Raw genomic sequence first — 23280 nt, forward strand, 5'->3', positions numbered from 1 at the left:
TAGAAGGATGTATGATATAGGTAGATACTGTAAGAGGATGTATAATAGAGGTTGTTACTGTAGGAGGATGTATGATAGAGGTTGTTACTGTAGGAGGATGTATGATAGAGGTTGTTACTGTAGGAGGATGTATAATAGAGGTTGTTACTGCAGGAGGATGTATGATAGAGGTTGTTACAGTAGAAGGATGTATGATATAGGTAGATACTGTAAGAGGATGTATAATAGAGGTTGTTACTGTAGGAGGATGTATGATAGAGGTTGTTACTGTAGGAGGATGTATGATAGAGGTTGTTACTGTAGGAGGATGTATAATAGAGGTTGTTACTGCAGGAGGATGTATGATAGAGGTTGTTACAGTAGAAGGATGTATGATAGAGGTTGTAACTGTAGGAGGATGTATAATAGAGGTTGTTACTGTAAGAGGATGTATGATAGAGGTTGTTACTGTAAGAGGATGTATGATAGAGGTTGTTACAGTAGAAGGATGTATGATAGAGGTTGTTACTGTAGGAGGATGTATAATAGAGGTTGTTACTGTAGGAGGATGTATGATAGAGGTTGTTACTGTAGGAGGATGGTATGATAGAGGTTGTTACTGTAGGAGGATGTATGACAGAGGTTGTTACTGTAAGAGGATGTATAATAGAGGTTGTTACAGTAGAAGGATGTATGATAGAGGTTGTTACTGTATAAGAACGTATAATTGATGTTGTAACTGTAATGTTACTGTAACTGTAAATGTTTTTGTTTACGATCCCATGGTCACCATTCTAATCTGTACTAGATGATGACATCAGATAAAATGTTTTTGTTTACGATTCCATGGTAACCATTCTAATCTGTACTAGATGATGACATCAGATAAAATGTTTTTGTTTACGATTCCATGGTAACCATTCTAATCTGTACTAGATGATGACATCAGATAAAATGTTTTTGTTTACGATTCCATGGTAACCATTCTAATCTGTACTAGATGATGACATCAGATAAAATGTTTTTGTTTACGATTCCATGGTAACCATTCTAATCTGTACTAGATGATGACATCAGATAAAATGTTTTTGTTTACGATTCCATTGTAACCATTCTAATCGGTACTAGATGTTGGAGCCTTATGTCGACATTTCTGTGGAGAGCCTCTAGTCCGTTTTGAGGACACTCCTTTTTTCGGTGACGAATCTGTGCCTTTTTTTGGTGAAGGTTTTCCTCGTCCTTTTCCTCTTCGCAAATTTCTTTCTTTTCTCATCTTCTTCATTGTGAAGGTTATACACTAGGAATCAAACAAAAGAATAAACAAATTATTGTGAGTAACTTTGTGTACACGGCCACGTAACTCTGTATACTGTAACACGTAACTCTGTATACTGTAACACGTAACTCTGTATACTGGGCCACGTAACTCTGTATACTGGGCCACGTAACTCTGTATACTGTAACACGTAACTCTGTATACCGTAACACGTAACTCTGTATACCGTAACACGTAACTCTGTATACTGTAACACGTAACTCTGTATACAGGGCCACCTAACACTGAATACTGTAACACGTAACTCTGTATACAGGGCCACGTAACTCTGTATACTGTAACACGTAACTCTGCATACTGTAACACGTAACTCTGTATACTGTACACGTAACTCTGTATACCGTAACACGTAACTCTGTATACCGTAACACGTAACTCTGTATACTGTAACACGTAACTCTGTATACTGTAACACGTAACTCTGTATACTGTAACACGTAACTCTGTATACTGTAACACGTAACTCTGTATACTTTAACACATTACTCTGTATACAGGGCCACGTAACTCTGTATACCGTAACACGTAACTCTGTATACTGTAACACATAACTCTGTATACTGGGCCACGTAACTCTGTATACTGGGCCACGTAACTCTGTATACTGTAACACGTAACTCCGTATACTGTAACACGTAACTCTGTATACTTTAACACATAACTCTGTATACAGGGCCACGTAACTCTGTATACTGTAACACATAACTCTGTATACTGGGCCACGTAACTCTGTATACTGGGCCACGTAACTCTGTATACTGTAACACGTAACTCCGTATACTGTAACACGTAACTCTGTATACTGTAACACATAACTCTGTATACTGTAACACATAACTCTGTATACTGGGCCACGTAACTCTGTATACTGGGCCACGTAACTCTGTATACCGTAACACGTAACTCTGTATACTGTAACACATAACTCTGTATACTGGGCCACGTAACTCTGTATACTGGGCCACGTAACTCTGTATACTGTAACACGTAACTCCGTATACTGTTACACGTAACTCTGTATACTGTAACACATAACTCTGTATACAGGGCCACGTAACTCTGTATACTGTAACACATAACTCTGTATACCGTAACACGTAACTCTGTATACCGTAACACGTAACTCTGTATACTGTAAAACGTAACTCTGTATACCTGTAACACGTAACTCTGTATACTGTAACACGTAACTCTGTATACTGTAACACGTAACTCTGTATACTGTAACACGTTACTCTGTATACTGTAACACGTAACTCTGTATACTGTAAAACGTAACTCTGTATACTGTTACACGTAACTCTGTATACCGTAACACGTAACTCTGTATACCGTAACACGTAACTCTGTATACCGTAACACGTAACTCTGTATACCGTAACACGTAACTCTGTATACCGTAACACGTAACTCTGTATATTCGGCCACGTAAATCTGTATACTGGGCCACGTAACTCTGTATACTGTAACACGTAACTCTGTATACCGTAACACGTAACTCTGTATACCGTAACACGTAACTCTGTATACTGTAACACGTAACTCTGTATACTGGGCCACGTAACTCTGTATACTGGGCCACGTAACTCTGTATACTGTAACCATAACTCTGTATACTGTAACACGTAACTCTGTATACCGTAACACGTAACTCTGTATACTTTAACACGCAACTCTGTATACTGTAACACGTAACTCTGTATACTTTAACACGCAACTCTGTATACTGTAACACGTAACTCTGTATACTGTAACACGTAACTCTGTATACTGTAACACGTAACTCTGTATACTGTAACACGTAACTCTGTATACTAGGCCACGTAACTCTGTAAAATGGGCCACGTAAGTCTGTATACTGGGCCACGTAACTCTGTATACTGGGCCACATAACTCTGTATACTGTAACACGTAAGCCTGTATACCGTAACACGTAACTCCGTATACTGTAACACATAACTCTGTATACTGTAACCATAACTCTGTATACCGTAACACGTAACTCTGTATACCGTAACACGTAACTCTGTATACTTTAACACGCAACTCTGTATACTGTAACACGTAACTCTGTATACTGTAACACGTAACTCTGTATACTGTAACACGTAACTCTGTATACTGTAACACGTAACTCTGTATACTAGGCCACGTAACTCTGTATACTGGGCCACGTAACTCTGTATACTGGGCCACGTAACTCTGTATACTGGGCCACATAACTCTGTATACTGTAACACGTAAGTCTGTATACCGTAACACGTAACTCTGTATACCGTAACACGTAACTCTGTATACTGGGCCACGTAACTCTGTATACTGTAACACGTAACTCTGTATACTGGGCCACGTAACTCTGTATACCGTAACACATAACTCTGTATACTGTAACCATAACTGTATAATGTAACACGTAACTATGTATACCGTAACACGTAACTCTGTATACTTTAACACGCAACTCTGTATACTGTAACACGTAACTCTGTATACCGTAAAACGTAACTCGGTATACTGTAACACGTAACTCTGTATACTGTAACACGTAACTCTGTATACCGTAACACGTAACTCTGTATACCGTAACACGTAACTCTATATACTGGGTCACGTAACTCTGTATACCGTAACACGTAACTCTGTATACTTTAACACGCAACTCTGTATACTGTAACACGTAACTCTGTATACTTTAACACGCAACTCTGTATACTGTAACACGTAACTCTGTATACTGTAACACGTAACTCTGTATACTGTAACACGTAACTCTGTATACTGTAACACGTAACTCTGTATACTAGGCCACGTAACTCTGTAAAATGGGCCACGTAAGTCTGTATACTGGGCCACGTAACTCTGTATACTGGGCCACATAACTCTGTATACTGTAACACGTAAGCCTGTATACCGTAACACGTAACTCCGTATACTGTAACACATAACTCTGTATACTGTAACCATAACTCTGTATACCGTAACACGTAACTCTGTATACCGTAACACGTAACTCTGTATACTTTAACACGCAACTCTGTATACTGTAACACGTAACTCTGTATACTGTAACACGTAACTCTGTATACTGTAACACGTAACTCTGTATACTGTAACACGTAACTCTGTATACTAGGCCACGTAACTCTGTATACTGGGCCACGTAACTCTGTATACTGGGCCACATAACTCTGTATACTGTAACACGTAAGTCTGTATACCGTAACACGTAACTCTGTATACCGTAACACGTAACTCTGTATACTGGGCCACGTAACTCTGTATACTGTAACACGTAACTCTGTATACTGGGCCACGTAACTCTGTATACCGTAACACATAACTCTGTATACTGTAACCATAACTGTATAATGTAACACGTAACTATGTATACCGTAACACGTAACTCTGTATACTTTAACACGCAACTCTGTATACTGTAACACGTAACTCTGTATACCGTAAAACGTAACTCGGTATACTGTAACACGTAACTCTGTATACTGTAACACGTAACTCTGTATACCGTAACACGTAACTCTGTATACCGTAACACGTAACTCTATATACTGGGTCACGTAACTCTGTATACCGTAACACATAACTCTGTATACTGGGCCACGTATCTCTGTATACTGTAACACGTAACTCTGTATACTGTAACACGTAACTCTGTATAATGTTACTAGTAACTCTGTATACTGTAACACGTAACTCTGTATACTGGGCCACGTAACTCTGTATACTGTAACACGTAACTCTGTATACCGTATACGTAGCACGTAACTCTGTATACTGGGCCACGTAACTCTGTATACTGTAACACGTAACTGTGTATACTGTAACACGTAACTCTGTATATTGTAACACGTAACTCTATATACCGTAACACGTAACTCTGTATACAGTGTAACACGCAACTCTGTATACTGTAACACGTAACTCTGTATACTGAGCCACGTAACTCTGTATACTGGGCCACATAACTCTGTATACTGTAACACGTAAGCCTGTATACCGTAACACGTAACTCCGTATACTGTAACACATAACTCTGTATACTGCAACCATAACTCTGTATACCGTAACACGTAACTCTGTATACCGTAACACGTAACTCTGTATACTTTAACACGCAACTCTGTATACTGTAACACGTAACTCTGTATACTGTAACACGTAACTCTGTATACTGTAACACGTAACTCTGTATACTGTAACACGTAACTCTGTATACTAGGCCACGTAACTCTGTATACTGGGCCACGTAACTCTGTATACTGGGCCACGTAACTCTGTATACTGGGCCACATAACTCTGTATACTGTAACACGTAAGTCTGTATACCGTAACACGTAACTCTGTATACCGTAACACGTAACTCTGTATACTGGGCCACGTAACTCTGTATACTGTAACACGTAACTCTGTATACTGGGCCACGTAACTCTGTATACCGTAACACATAACTCTGTATACTGTAACCATAACTGTATAATGTAACACGTAACTATGTATACCGTAACACGTAACTCTGTATACTTTAACACGCAACTCTGTATACTGTAACACGTAACTCTGTATACCGTAAAACGTAACTCGGTATACTGTAACACGTAACTCTGTATACTGTAACACGTAACTCTGTATACCGTAACACGTAACTCTGTATACCGTAACACGTAACTCTATATACTGGGTCACGTAACTCTGTATACCGTAACACATAACTCTGTATACTGGGCCACGTAACTCTGTATACTGTAACACGTAACTCTGTATACTGTAACACGTAACTCTGTATTATGTTACTAGTAACTCTGTATACTGTAACACGTAACTCTGTATACTGGGCCACGTAACTCTGTATACTGTAACACGTAACTCTGTATACTGTAACACGTAACTCTGTATACCGTATACGTAGCACGTAACTCTGTATACTGGGCCACGTAACTCTGTATACTGTAACACGTAACTCTGTATACTGTAACACGTAACTCTGTATATTGTAACACGTAACTCTATATACCGTAACACGTAACTCTGTATACAGTGTAACACGCAACTCTGTATACTGTAACACGTAACTCTGTATACTGGGCCACGTAACTCTGTATACTGTAACACGTAACTCCGTATACCGTAACACGTAACTCTGTATACTGTAACACGTAACTCTGTATACTGGGCCACGTAACTCTGTATACTGGGCCACGTAACTCTGTATACTGTAACCATAACTCTGTATACTGTAACACGTAACTCTGTATACCGTAACACGTAACTCTGTATACTTTAACACGCAACTCTGTATACTGTAACACGTAACTCTGTATACTTTAACACGCAACTCTGTATACTGTAACACGTAACTCTGTATACTGTAACACGTAACTCTGTATACTGTAACACGTAACTCTGTATACTGTAACACGTAACTCTGTATACTAGGCCACGTAACTCTGTAAAATGGGCCACGTAAGTCTGTATACTGGGCCACGTAACTCTGTATACTGGGCCACATAACTCTGTATACTGTAACACGTAAGCCTGTATACCGTAACACGTAACTCCGTATACTGTAACACATAACTCTGTATACTGTAACCATAACTCTGTATACCGTAACACGTAACTCTGTATACCGTAACACGTAACTCTGTATACTTTAACACGCAACTCTGTATACTGTAACACGTAACTCTGTATACTGTAACACGTAACTCTGTATACTGTAACACGTAACTCTGTATACTGTAACACGTAACTCTGTATACTAGGCCACGTAACTCTGTATACTGGGCCACGTAACTCTGTATACTGGGCCACGTAACTCTGTATACTGGGCCACATAACTCTGTATACTGTAACACGTAAGTCTGTATACCGTAACACGTAACTCTGTATACCGTAACACGTAACTCTGTATACTGGGCCACGTAACTCTGTATACTGTAACACGTAACTCTGTATACTGGGCCACGTAACTCTGTATACCGTAACACATAACTCTGTATACTGTAACCATAACTGTATAATGTAACACGTAACTATGTATACCGTAACACGTAACTCTGTATACTTTAACACGCAACTCTGTATACTGTAACACGTAACTCTGTATACCGTAAAACGTAACTCGGTATACTGTAACACGTAACTCTGTATACTGTAACACGTAACTCTGTATACCGTAACACGTAACTCTGTATACCGTAACACGTAACTCTATATACTGGGTCACGTAACTCTGTATACCGTAACACATAACTCTGTATACTGGGCCACGTAACTCTGTATACTGTAACACGTAACTCTGTATACTGTAACACGTAACTCTGTATAATGTTACTAGTAACTCTGTATACTGTAACACGTAACTCTGTATACTGGGCCACGTAACTCTGTATACTGTAACACGTAACTCTGTATACTGTAACACGTAACTCTGTATACCGTATACGTAGCACGTAACTCTGTATACTGGGCCACGTAACTCTGTATACTTTAACACGTAACTCTGTATACTGTAACACGTAACTCTGTATATTGTAACACGTAACTCTATATACCGTAACACGTAACTCTGTATACAGTGTAACACGCAACTCTGTATACTGTAACACGTAACTCTGTATACTGGGCCACGTAACTCTGTATACTGTAACACGTAACTCCGTATACCGTAACACGTAACTCTGTATACTGTAACACGTAACTCTGTATACTGGGCCACGTAACTCTGTATACTGGGCCACGTAACTCTGTATACTGTAACCATAACTCTGTATACTGTAACACGTAACTCTGTATACCGTAACACGTAACTCTGTATACTTTAACACGCAACTCTGTATACTGTAACACGTAACTCTGTATACTTTAACACGCAACTCTGTATACTGTAACACGTAACTCTGTATACTGTAACACGTAACTCTGTATATTGTAACACGTAACTTTATATACTGTAACACGTAACTCTGTATACAGTGTAACACGCAACTCTGTATACTGTAACACGTAACTCTGTATACTGGGCCACGTAACTCTGTATACTGTAACACGTAACTCCGTATACTGTAACACATAACTCTGTATACTGTTACACGTAACTCTGTATACAGGGCCACCTAACACTGTATACTGGGCCACGTAACTCTGTATACCGTAACACGTAACTCTGTATACCGTAACACGTAACTCTGTATACAGTGTAACACGCAACTCTGTATACTGTAACACGTAACTCTGTATACCGTAACACGTAACTCTGTATACTGTAACACATAACTCTGTATACTGGGCCACGTAACTTTGTATACTGTAACACGTAACTCCGTAACTCTGTATACTGGGCCACGTAACTCTGTATACTGTAACACGTAACTCCGTATATTGTAACACGTAACTCTGTATACAGGGCCACCTAACACTGTATACTGGGCCACGTAACTCTGTATACTGGGCCACGTAACTCTGTATACTGTAACACGTAACTCTGTATACTGTAAGACGTAACTCTGTATACTGTAACACGTAACTCTGTATACTGTAACACGTAACTCTGTATACTGTAACACGTAACTCTGTATACTGGGCCACGTAACTCTGTATACTGGGCCACGTAACTCTGTATACTGGGCCACGTAACTCTGTATACTGGGCCACATAACTCTGTATACTGTAACACGTAAGTCTGTATACCGTAACACGTAACTCTGTATACCGTAACACGTAACTCTGTATACTGGGCCACGTAACTCTGTATACTGTAACACGTAACTCTGTATACTGGGCCACGTAACTCTGTATACCGTAACACATAACTCTGTATACTGTAACCATAACTGTATAATGTAACACGTAACTATGTATACCGTAACACGTAACTCTGTATACTTTAACACGCAACTCTGTATACTGTAACACGTAACTCTGTATACCGTAACACGTAACTCTGTATACTGTAACACGTAACTCTGTATACTGTAACACGTAACTCTGTATAATGTTACTAGTAACTCTGTATACTGTAACACGTAACTCTGTATACTGGGCCATGTAACTCTGTATACTGTAACACGTAACTCTGTATACTGTAACACGTAACTCTATATACCGTAACACGTAACTCTGTATACAGTGTAACACGCAACTCTGTATACTGTAACACGTAACTCTGTATACTGGGCCACGTAACTCTGTATACTGTAACACGTAACTCCGTATACTGTTACACGTAACTCTGTATACAGGGCCACCTAACAATGTATACTGGGCCACGTAACTCTGTATACTGGGCCACGTAACTCTGTATACTGTAACACGTAACTCTGTATACTGTAACACGTAACTCTGTATACTTTAACACATAACTCTGTATACAGGGCCACGTAACTCTGTATACTGTAACACATAACTCTGTATACTAGGCCACGTAACTCTGTATACTGGGCCACGTAACTCTGTATACTGGTCCACGTAACTCTGTATACTGGGCCACATAACTCTGTATACTGGGCCACGTAACTCTGTATACTGGGCCACGTAACTCTGTATACTGGGCCACATAACTCTGTATACTGTAACACGTAAGTCTGTATACCGTAACACGTAACTCTGTATACCGTAACACGTAACTCTGTATACTGGGCCACGTAACTCTGTATACTGTAACACGTAACTCTGTATACTGGGCCACGTAACTCTGTATACCGTAACACATAACTCTGTATACTGTAACCATAACTGTATAATGTAACACGTAACTCTGTATACCGTAACACGTAACTCTGTATACCGTAACACGTAACTCTGTATACAGTGTAACACGCAACTCTGTATACTGTAACACGTAACTCTGTATACCGTAACACGTAACTCTGTATACTGTAACACATAACTCTGTATACTGGGCCACGTAACTTTGTATACTGTAACACGTAACTCCGTAACTCTGTATACTGGGCCACGTAACTCTGTATACTGTAACACGTAACTCCGTATATTGTAACACGTAACTCTGTATACAGGGCCACCTAACACTGTATACTGGGCCACGTAACTCTGTATACTGGGCCACGTAACTCTGTATACTGTAACACGTAACTCTGTATACTGTAAGACGTAACTCTGTATACTGTAACACGTAACTCTGTATACTGTAACACGTAACTCTGTATACTGTAACACGTAACTCTGTATACTGGGCCACGTAACTCTGTATACTGGGCCACGTAACTCTGTATACTGGGCCACGTAACTCTGTATACTGGGCCACATAACTCTGTATACTGTAACACGTAAGTCTGTATACCGTAACACGTAACTCTGTATACCGTAACACGTAACTCTGTATACTGGGCCACGTAACTCTGTATACTGTAACACGTAACTCTGTATACTGGGCCACGTAACTCTGTATACCGTAACACATAACTCTGTATACTGTAACCATAACTGTATAATGTAACACGTAACTATGTATACCGTAACACGTAACTCTGTATACTTTAACACGCAACTCTGTATACTGTAACACGTAACTCTGTATACCGTAACACGTAACTCTGTATACTGTAACACGTAACTCTGTATACTGTAACACGTAACTCTGTATAATGTTACTAGTAACTCTGTATACTGTAACACGTAACTCTGTATACTGGGCCATGTAACTCTGTATACTGTAACACGTAACTCTGTATACTGTAACACGTAACTCTATATACCGTAACACGTAACTCTGTATACAGTGTAACACGCAACTCTGTATACTGTAACACGTAACTCTGTATACTGGGCCACGTAACTCTGTATACTGTAACACGTAACTCCGTATACTGTTACACGTAACTCTGTATACAGGGCCACCTAACAATGTATACTGGGCCACGTAACTCTGTATACTGGGCCACGTAACTCTGTATACTGTAACACGTAACTCTGTATACTGTAACACGTAACTCTGTATACTTTAACACATAACTCTGTATACAGGGCCACGTAACTCTGTATACTGTAACACATAACTCTGTATACTAGGCCACGTAACTCTGTATACTGGGCCACGTAACTCTGTATACTGGTCCACGTAACTCTGTATACTGGGCCACATAACTCTGTATACTGGGCCACGTAACTCTGTATACTGGGCCACGTAACTCTGTATACTGGGCCACATAACTCTGTATACTGTAACACGTAAGTCTGTATACCGTAACACGTAACTCTGTATACCGTAACACGTAACTCTGTATACTGGGCCACGTAACTCTGTATACTGTAACACGTAACTCTGTATACTGGGCCACGTAACTCTGTATACCGTAACACATAACTCTGTATACTGTAACCATAACTGTATAATGTAACACGTAACTCTGTATACCGTAACGCGTAACTCTGTATACTGTAACGCGTAAGTCTGTATACTGTAACACGTAACTCTGTATACTGTAACACGTAACTCTGTACACTGGGCCACGTAAAAATTACACATAAAAACTCTGTTTGTTAATGAACATGGTTATAGTGAATGCTGTAGTTCAGTATAGGAACATTTACCTTTTCATCCAGGAAACAAAGTAACTTCTCCATGGAACATTTGATGCCAGCTTCTGTTATTTCTTTCTTTAACCAATCCACTTCCAACGGCTGAAACACCAGCAAGAATTACAGACCATTATACAGAGGTATCTTACCAAACATCAACTTTTTTAAGGTGAGATATACCTGGTCAATCTTTTCAAGTTTTACTAAGTAATACACTAGAAAAGGTGTACGATACAGTATATATTGTGTGATGTCCCCCTCTACACCCCCGGAGGTGTACGATACAGTATATATTGTGTAATATCCCTCTCTACATCCCCTGGAGGTGTACGATACAGTATATATTGTGTGATATCCCCCTCTACATCCTCAGAGGTGTACGATACAGTATATATTGTGTGATATCCCCCTCTACACCCCTGGAGGTGTACGATACAGTATATATTGTGTGATGTCCCCCTCTACACCCCCGGAGGTGTACGATACAGTATATATTGTGTAATATCCCTCTCTACACCCCTGGAGGTGTACGATACAGTATATATTGTGTGATATCCCCCTCTACACCCCTGGAGGTGTACGATACAGTATATATTGTGTGATATCCCCCTCCTCACCTCGGAGGTGTACGATACAGTATATATTGTGTAATATCCCTCTCTACATCCCCTGGAGGTGTACGATACAGTATATATTGTGTGATATCCCCCTCTACATCCTCAGAGGTGTACGATACAGTATATATTGTGTGATATCCCCCTCTACACCCCCGGAGGTGTACGATACAGTATATATTGTGTGATGTCCCCCTCTACACCCCTGGAGGTGTACGATACAGTATATATTGTGTGACATCCCCCTCTACATCCCCTGGAGGTGTACGATACAGTATATATTGTGTGATATCCCCCTCTACACCCCCGGAGGTGTACGATACAGTATATATTGTGTGATATCCCCCTCTACATCCCCTGGAGGTGTACGATACAGTATATATTGTGTGATATCCCCCTCTACACCCCTGGATGTGTACAATACAGTATATATTGTGTGATGTCCCCCTCTACACCCCCGGAGGTGTACGACACAGTATATATTGTGTGATATCCCCCTCTACATCCCCTGGAGGTGTACGATACAGTATATATTGTGTGATATCCCCCTCTACACCCCTGGAGGTGTACGATACAGTATATATTGTGTGATATCCCCCTCCTCACCCCCGGAGGTGTACGATACAGTATATATTGTGTGACATCCCCCTCTACATCCCCTGGAGGTGTACGATACAGTATATATTGTGTGATATCCCCCTCTACACCCCCGGAGGTGTACGACACAGTATATATTGTGTGATATCCCCCTCTACATCCCCTGGAGGTGTACGATACAGTATATATTGTGTGATATCCCCCTCTACATCCCCTGGAGGTGTACGATACAGTATATATTGTGTGATGTCCCCCTCTACACCCCTGGAGGTGTACGATACAGTATATATTGTGTAATATCCCTCTCTACACCCCTGGAGGTGTACGATACAGTATATATTGTGTGATATCCCCCTCTACACCCCTGGATGTGTACAATACAGTATATATTGTGTGATGTCCCCCTCTACATCCTCGGAGGTGTATGATACAGTATATATTGTGTGATGTCCCCCTCTACACCCCCGGAGGTGTACGATACAGTATATATTGTGTGATATCCCCCTCCTCACCCCCGGAGGTGTACGATACAGTATATATTGTGTGATATCCCTCTCTACACCCACGGAGGTGTACGATACAGTATATATTGTGTGATGTCCCCCTCTACACCCCCGGAGGTGTACGATACAGTATATATTGTATGATGTCCCCTCTACATCCTCGGAGGTGTACGATACAGTATATATTGTGTGATATCCCCCTCTACACCCCCGGAGGTGTACGATACAGTATATATTGTATGATATCCCCCTTTACACCCCTGGAGGTGTACGATACAGTATATATTGTGTGATATCCCCCTCTACACCCCCGGAGGTGTACGATACAGTATATATTGTGTGATATCCCCCTCTACACCCCCGGAGGTGTACGATACAGTATATTTTGTTTGATATCCCCCTCTACACCCCCGGAGGTGTACGATACAGTATATATTGTGTGATATCCCTCTCTACACCCACGGAGGTGTACGATACAGTATATATTGTGTGATGTCCCCCTCTACACCCCTGGAGGTGTACGATACAGTATATATTGTGTGATGTCCCCCTCTACACCCCCGGAGGTGTACGATACAGTATATATTGTATGATGTCCCCTCTACATCCTCGGAGGTGTACGATACAGTATATATTGTGTGATATCCCCCTCTACACCCCCGGAGGTGTACGATACAGTATATATTGTATGATATCCCCCTTTACACCCCTGGAGGTGTACGATACAGTATATATTGTGTGATATCCCCCTCTACACCCCCGGAGGTGTACGATACAGTATATATTGTGTGATATCCCCCTCTACACCCCCGGAGGTGTACGATACAGTATATTTTGTTTGATATCCCCCTCTACACCCCCGGAGGTGTACGATACAGTATATATTGTGTGATATCCCTCTCTACACCCACGGAGGTGTACGATACAGTATATATTGTGTGATGTCCCCCTCTACACCCCTGGAGGTGTACGATACAGTATATATTGTGTGATGTCCCCCTCTACACCCACGGAGGTGTACGATACAGTATATATTGTGTGATATCCCCCTCTACATCCCCTGGAGGTGTACGATACAGTATATATTGTGTGATGTCCCCCTCTACACCCCCAGAGGTGTACGATACAGTATATATTGTGTGATGTCCCCCTCTACATCCCCGGAGGTGTACGATACAGTATATATTGTGTGATATCCCCCTCTGCACCCCTGGAGGTGTACGATACAGTATATATTGTGTGATATCCCTCTCTACACCCCTGGAGGTGTACGATACAGTATATATTGTGTGATGTCCCCCTCTACATCCCCGGAGGTGTACGATACAGTATATATTGTGTGATATCCCCCTCTGCACCCCCGGAGGTGTACGATACAGTATATATTGTGTGATATCCCCCTCTGCACCCCTGGAGGTGTACGATACAGTATACTGTAAATCACTTATATTTTCGCGAGGAGAGTCAAATGCGAATTCAAATCCCTCATGAATATTTGTATAAGAATGACAAGAATACTAAGTGGCGTCCATTTTGAATCTACGGTAATCTTTAGTTGATGCAGATCGCCGTTAAAGTAATGATTGAATGATATATTATATTATACGGATATGTTTTTACATCACAAAACACCAAAATTTCACACACAAAACTAACCCACTGAACACTGATATTGTGGTTGAACTCGGACTTAATTAACTTCTAGACGACGTTTTACATGTAGTTAATTGAAGTACAATAGGTACGGTCCCGAGGATCCCGGATGGTCACCCGGAATAGGTCGTACTTTATTACCCACACTGTTGTAAGTTATGTAAGGTTACATGTATACATAGCATGGCTTGATTCTCGAAAAGATATTTACCATAACAAAGTTGAAATCAAACAAATTATTTATTTAATTCAAACATTCAGAGCAAATAATCGCCTGGAGTATAAATCATTCGCAATAGACTGTCCCGAGAACTGTTCATCGGTATCACTGTATACACACGTACGTTAATTACAATGTACGTTAACTCACAACCTATTGTAGTCCTGTCATCGTCCAGGCATTCTTAATGAGCCGTAGGTTTTGTTCAATGTCTGACACCGCCTTTGTCAGCCATTTAGAATGTATACAGGTACGGTAAATACAATTCAGTATGTCCAGACACCGATATCACATGATTGAATCATGACTTTTCTTGTACCGTCACATGACTCTCATTAACAAAATGGCTACCAACATGGAAAAATCGCCGATCTGTTAACGTCATTCGCGAATTAAAAGTCATTATGAGATCAGAATTCGCGAAATTATGTATTCGCGAATAAGTCAAATTAGGTGAGTTTGCGAAATTAAGTACTCGCGAAATATAAGTGATCTACAGTATATTGTGTGATATCCCCTCTACACCCCTGAGTTTTGAGGATGGGTGTGGAGAGGGAAAGTGAACCCTGGATTATAGAGGTTGGGTGTGGAGAGGGAAAGTGAACCCTGGATTAGAGAGGTTGGGGTGTGGTGAGGGAACCCTGGATTATAGAGGTTGGGTGTGGAGAGGGAAAGTGAACCCTGGATTAGAGAGGTTGGGTGTGGAGAGGGAAAGTGAACCCTGGATTAGAGAGGTTCCATGGGTGTGGAGAGGGAAAGTGAACCCTGGATTAGAGAGGATGGGGTGTGGAGAGGGAAAGTGAACCCTGGATTAGAGAGGATGGGGTGTGGAGAGGGAAAGTGAACCCTGGATTATAGAGGTTGGGTGTGGAGAGGGAAAGTGAACCCTGGATTATAGAGGATGGGGTGTGGAGAGGGAAAGTGAACCCTGGATTAGAGAGGTTGGGTGTGGAGAGGGAAAGTGAACCCTGGATTAGAGAGGTTGGGTGTGGAGAGGGAAAATGAACCCTGGATTAGAGAGGATGGGGTGTGGAGAGGGAACCCTGGATTAGAGAGGATGGGGTGTGGAGAGGGAAAGTGAACACTGGATTATAGAGGTTGGGTGTGGAGAGGGAAAGTGAACCCTGGATTATAGAGGTTGGATGTGAAGAGGGAAAATGAACCCTGGATTAGAGAGGATGGGGTGTGGAGAGGGAAAGTGAACCCTGGATTATAGAGGTTGGGTGTGGAGAGGGAAAGTGAACCCTGGATTAGAGAGGTTGGGTGTGGAGAGGGAAAGTGAACCCTGGATTAGAGAGGTTGGGTGTGGAGAGGGAAAGTGAACCCTGGATTAGAGAGGATAGGGTGCGAAGAGGGAAAGTGAACACTGGATTATAGAGGTTGGGTGTGGAGAGGGAAAGTGAACCCTGGATTAGAGAGGATGGGGTGTGGAGAGGGAACCCTGGATTAGAGAGGATGGGTTGTGGAGAGGGAAAGTGAACCCTGGATTATAAGGGTTGGGTGTGGAGAGGGAAAGTGAACCCTGTATTAGAGAGGATGGGGTGTGGAGAGGGAAAGTGAACCCTGGATTATAGAGGTTGGGTGTGGAGAGGGAAAGTGAACCCTGGATTAGAGAGGTTGGGTGCGGAGAGGGAAAGTGAACCCTGGATTATAGAGGTTGGGTGTGGAGAGGGAAAATGAACCCTGGATTAGAGAGGATGGGGTGTGGAGAGGGAAAGTGAACACTGGATTATAGAGGTTGGGTGTGGAGAGGGAAAGTGAACCCTGGATTATAGAGGATGGGGTGCTGAGAGGGAGAGTGAACCCTGGATTAGAGAGGTTGGGTGTGGAGAGGGAAAGTGAACCCTGGATTATAGAGGTTGGGTGTGGAGAGGGAAAGTGAACCCTGGATTAGAGAGGATAGGGTGCGGAGAGGGAGAGTGAACCCTGGATTAGAGAGGTTGGGTGTGGAGAGGGAAAGTGAACCCTGGATTATAGAGGTTGGGTGTGGAGAGGGAAAGTGAACCCTGGATTAGAGAGGATAGGGTGTGGAGAGGGAAAGTGAACCCTGGATTTTAGGGGTTTGGTGTGGAGAGGGAAAGTGAACCCTGGATTAGAGAGGATGGGGTGCGGAGAGGGAGAGTAAACCCTGGATTATAGAGGTTGGGGTGTGGAGAGAGAATGTGAACCCTGGATTATAAAGGATGGGGTGTGGAGAGGGAATCCTGGATTAGAGAGGATGGGGTGCGGGGAGGGAAAGTGAACCCTGGATTATAGAGGATGGGGTGTGGAGAGGGAACCCTGGATTAGAGAGGATGGGGTGCGGAGAGGGAAAGTGAACCCTGGATTATAGAGGATGGGGTGTGGAGAGGGAACCCTGGATTAGAGAGGATGGGGTGCGGAGAGGGAAAGTGAACCCTGGATTATAGAGGTTGGGTGTGGAGAGGGAAAGTGAACCCTGGATTATAGAGGTTGGGTGCGGAGAGGGAAAGTGAACCCTGGATTATAGAGGTTGGGTGTGGAGAGGGAAAGTATACCCTGGATTAGAGAGGATGGGGTGCGGAGAGGGAAAGTGAACCCTGGATTATAGAGGTTGGGGTGCGGAGAGGGAAAGTGAACCCTGGATTATAGAGGATGGGGTGCGGAGAGGGAAAGTGAACCCTGGATTAGAGAGGATGGGGTGTGGAGAGGGAAAGTGAACCCTGGATTATAGAGGTTGGGTGTGGAGAGGGAAAATGAACCCTGGATTATAGAGGTTGGGTGTGGAGAGGGAAAGTGAACCCTGGATTATAGAGGTTGGGTGTGGAGAGGGAAAGTGAACCCTGGATTATAGAGGATGGGGTGCGGAGAGGGAAAGTGAACCCTGGATTAGAGAGGTTGGGTGTGGAGAGGGAAAGTGAACCCTGGATTAGAGAGGTTGGGTGTGGAGAGGGAAAGTGAACCCTGGATTAGAGAGGATAGGGTGCGGAGAGGGAGAGTGAACCCTGGATTAGAGAGGTTGGGTGTGGAGAGGGAAAGTGAACCCTGGATTATAGAGGTTGGGTGTGGAGAGGGAAAGTGAACCCTGGATTAGAGAGGATAGGGTGTGGAGAGGGAAAGTGAACCCTGGATTTTAGGGGTTTGGTGTGGAGAGGGAAAGTGAACCCTGGATTAGAGAGGATGGGGTGCGGAGAGGGAGAGTAAACCCTGGATTATAGAGGTTGGGGTGTGGAGAGAGAATGTGAACCCTGGATTATAAAGGATGGGGTGTGGAGAGGGAACCCTGGATTAGAGAGGATGGGGTGCGGAGAGGGAAAGTGAACCCTGGATTATAGAGGATGGGGTGTGGAGAGGGAACCCTGGATTAGAGAGGATGGGGTGCGGAGAGGGAAAGTGAACCCTGGATTATAGAGTATGGGGTGTGGAGAGGGAACCCTGGATTAGAGAGGATGGGGTGCGGAGAGGGAAAGTGAACCCTGGATTATAGAGGTTGGGTGTGGAGAGGGAAAGTGAACCCTGGATTATAGAGGTTGGGTGCGGAGAGGGAAAGTGAACCCTGGATTATAGAGGTTGGGTGTGGAGAGGGAAAGTATATCCTGGATTATAGAGGTTGGGGTGCGGAGAGGGAAAGTGAACCCTGGATTATAGAGGATGGGGTGCGGAGAGGGAAAGTGAACCCTGGATTAGAGAGGATGGGGTGTGGAGAGGGAAAGTGAACCCTGGATTATAGAGGTTGGGTGTGGAGAGGGAAAGTGAACCCTGGATTATAGAGGTTGGGTGTGGAGAGGGAAAGTGAACCCTGGATTATAGAGGTTGGGTGTGGAGAGGGAAAGTGAACCCTGGATTATAGAGGATGGGGTGCGGAGAGGGAAAGTGAACCCTGGATTAGAGAGGTTGGGTGTGGAGAGGGAAAGTGAACCCTGGATTAGAGAGGTTGGGTGTGGAGAGGGAAAGTGAACACTGGATTAGAGAGGATGGGGTGCGGAGAGGGAAAGTGAACCCTGGATTAGAGAGGTTGGGTGTGGAGAGGGAAAGTGAACCCTGGATTATAGAGGTTGTGGTGTGGAGAGGGAAAGTGAACAATAGCAACACTTGGTCAGGAACATCTCATTGAAGGTCAGAGCTGAAGTCACCTGTACAGAAAGTTGGGTGATTTTAATAGTTATTGCATGGAAACAGATTTTCTATTTATAGTAACAGTCAGTACCCTTAACCTTTGACACATCCCCCCACCCCCCTCCCAAAAGAACCCCTCAAGATCCTGCAAGATCTGGATGAAGTTTGGGTTTGATTCGCCCAAGGGAGCTTGAGTTATCACACTGAAACCTTTGTGTGGACGCCAATGCCACTGATGACACCAACACCAGCGACGCCAATATAGTGATACCTGTATGTCGCCTGCTTTTTGCAAAACACAAAAAGCTGTTGTCTAGGAAAACCATCATTGCGCAATCATGTTAAAAAGTGGTTGCCATGGCTGCTATGACAACACTTTCTTGGCTCCCCTTCCTTAACATTCCTGGCAACTTCCAGCTCTTTATGGTGCCAGTAACACTGCAGAAGTTTAAAATGTGTTTTTCAAGATGGCAGTGATGGCAGCCATCTTGGATTTGAAACTGACCAGAATAATAACAAAACTTGGTCAGCACTATATCTCACCATCATTTCATGCAAGTTAGAACTTCGTCCAACTGGCAGAACTTGAGAAGAAGTTTGATATGTAAAAAGTTTATGTCCTAAACAAGAGGCCATTGGGCTCTAAAGACCCTTGTATATTGGAGCCGTTTGCCATAGAGGCCATATTGGATTTCGCACAATCGCGAAAAATAACAAGACTTGGTCAGATGGCACACAGCACACAGAGCATGACGATGGACAAAGAACATTGACTATAAGTCATCCTGACCCTTTGGGTCACATGACCTACAAACCTCCACTTGTGGGAGTATACCTTAATGACTTGTGTAAATATTGATGCATTGTAAACAAATTTCACAAAATCACTAATTCTCAAAATTCACCTCAATATGTCATTTTTACCACTAAATCACTTTCTGAGATATGAGAAATAAAATATCTGATTTGTGATTGGCTATAAACTTATTTTTTAATGAATTTAGAGAAGCAATAAAGATTTTTATCTGATTTAATTTCTCCAAATTTAAAGGCTTTTAACCGAAAAATACAGCAAAAATTAAAAATTCATGTAATGAGTTTGTTGAGATATCCATACTACAATGCAATTATATTCCAGCTTTGGTTGAAATAACAATCAATTTGATACCTTTTGAGAAACTGAGCTAAACATAAGACTTTCAGATTCCTCAATTTTTACAATAAAGTAGGTTCCCCTTGGACCATGCCCATTCAATTTTCATTCTGATCTGTCTGATTCAGAAAAACAAAATGGCACAGGTGGCCATCTTGGATTTTGAGAATTTGAAGTTGTTATTGTTACAGACTTTTTCTCAGACTTAAGGTGTAAAGGTTCCAACAGGTGGCCATCTTGGATTTTGAAAGTTGAAGTTTGTTATATCAACATATCCTGCACTAGAGGAATATTTCTGAAACTTCACCTGTAGGTCCTACTTCGTCGAAAGTGCTCGTCCAGTTTTGAATCTGATCAGGAAAACAAAATGGCAGACAGGCAGCTGTCTTGGATATTGACAGTTTATTTCTTAGAAAGTTCCTAGATCTTTCTGAGATTTCAAGGTTTTTCTTGGTATAAGAATATCAATGGGGAAAGAAAGAAAAAGTAGAGAAAATATCGGTCTGACGTGGAACCAACAAAGGTCAGTTAATAGTGGGTGCCAAGATCCCACTGGGATCTCTGGGATCTCTGAAATCTCTGGATTATTCAATGTCAGTGCTCTAGTGGCTTCACACACTAATTATAGACCATAATCTCATAATATGACATAAAATTAAAATGTGAGAGGCAGGCTATGATAAACCTGGAGCAGGCACAAAGCAAAAATCTCACCTCATACATCAACACTTTTCTATAAATATCTGTGGATGATTTCACAAATTGGTAGAGTTTCTCAGAAAGGGCAGAGTCATCCTGCTGCGATGCCTGTAACAACGATTTCAAAAAAAATATAACCAAATGTCAAAACAATGTTCATGTTCTATTTGTTAATACCTATATTTGTTGATGTCAAACAATGCTATATATAGTTATGAGGTTGGGATCCCAACATTTTCAAACAAAATATAACCAAGAAACTAAGACACTAGGGGTGGGGAAAGACCCCAGGGTCTATTTTTACATCATGATTGTGTTTATCTGCTTTATGCCCAACAATGCTAACAGTATATGACCTAATAAGGGCGCAGGGCACGGTTATTGACAGTGGGGGCGCCCTTATTAAGGTTCGTTATTCTGAAGTTTTATGAAACAGACTATACCTTATAGCAGAATACCCAAGGCTGTGGAAACGGTAAAATATTCAGTCATCAAAATATTCCAGAATGAGATATCTATTCATTATCATATATTAAGCTTAAACATCACTTGAATATTCCTGTAAACTTGCAAACCATGCCAGCTGTTCTTTAGACCTGAGAATGTGTGTTCCACCATTTATGTTCAAAAGGAACCCTTTTGTGTTAATTCTATTTATAGACACAGGTGATTTCCCATATCATAGACATCGTTTTCTTTGACCTAATAATTGATTTACAATGTCTTACTAGCGTTCTGTTCTAACAACAGTTACTTAACAACATGAATGAAGTCTTTTACTTTATCTTCAAATAAAGATGGTAAGTTATATACATATGTATTTATATGGAATTTGTATGTGTGTTTAGTTTCGGTCGTACTTTGCACTGACATCTGTAGGAACAGACAAAATGTGGCGAAAACTTGTATTCCAGTGACTTAATTTGCTGAAGAAAATTGAACACATTTAGAAGCAAAACATTTCACATGAATTATTACTTATGAACACAATTTTGACATTCAGTCCAAGCTTTTTTTCCTTGGAAAAAAGGTAGGAGCGCCCTTATTAGGGCAGGCGCCTTAATTAGGTCATATACGGTATATGGTTATAGGGTGGGGATCCCAATATTGGTTTCAAAGATATATTAAAGAAACTAAGTCTCTTGGGGTGGGGAAAGACTCAATGGCCTATTTTTAGATTAGGATTGTATTTATCTCTTTATGACCAACAATGCTATACATGCTTATAGAGAGGGGATTCCAATGGTTTCAAAGATATATCAAAGAAACTCAGTCTCTAGGGGTGGGGAAAGACCTATATCTATAACAGGATTGTGTTAATGTCCAGCAAAGTTATGGGGTGGGGATCTCAAGGGTTTAATCAAGTAGCAATTTAAAGGATTTACCTCAATTTCCCATATTGGGCCCTGCCCCAGGGGAGCCATATCCTCTATTTATACAAAGTTTGATCCCCTTTGCCAAATAATGCTCCAGACAAAATTTCATCAAAATCCATTCAGGCGTTCAGGACTTGTAGGGATTCAAAGGAAATGTTGACGGACGCCGGACGACGGACACTGCACCATGGCATAAGCTCATCGGGCAAGGTGAGCTAAAAAGTCACATGCATCTACATATGGTCCTTATATTTGTGTGAAGTTTCATTTGAACACAGAAATCTGATGTTTATCATTCTAGTTGAGACAGGATCAGCAGTAATATTAAGTCTGTTATAGTTTTTATCTCACCTGACTCAGCACAAGGTCATCGGTGGACCCCTGTAGATAGCTCTCCTCCATCATGTCGCTATAAACAATAACATTACAAACACATTAGTGTTACCAGAATTACAGATCATACAACGGGAAGTGTTTTTGTTAATTTGTAACCTGAATACTGAGTATGACCAGTGATTA

The 23280-nt window shown here is 41.8% G+C and overlaps 1 protein-coding gene across 1 annotated transcript in view; it reads right to left on the reverse strand.

Annotated features, from left to right (window-relative positions):
• Positions 1 to 593: 593 nt before the first annotated feature.
• LOC117329918 overlaps positions 594 to 23280 on the reverse strand; it is a 141071-nt gene continuing 118384 nt past the window's right edge. Inside the window, exons 20-23 of the mRNA XM_033888151.1 lie at positions 23113 to 23170; positions 21401 to 21493; positions 11885 to 11974; positions 594 to 1276 (exon numbers count right to left, since the gene is read on the reverse strand). Coding sequence (XP_033744042.1) covers positions 1094 to 1276; positions 11885 to 11974; positions 21401 to 21493; positions 23113 to 23170 — 424 coding nt within the window. The 3' untranslated portion in view covers positions 594 to 1093. The remainder of the gene's footprint in view (positions 1277 to 11884; positions 11975 to 21400; positions 21494 to 23112; positions 23171 to 23280) is intronic.

Source organism: Pecten maximus, chromosome 6 (genome assembly GCF_902652985.1).
Source record: "Pecten maximus chromosome 6, xPecMax1.1, whole genome shotgun sequence".
Classification (NCBI taxonomy): domain Eukaryota; kingdom Metazoa; phylum Mollusca; class Bivalvia; order Pectinida; family Pectinidae; genus Pecten; species Pecten maximus.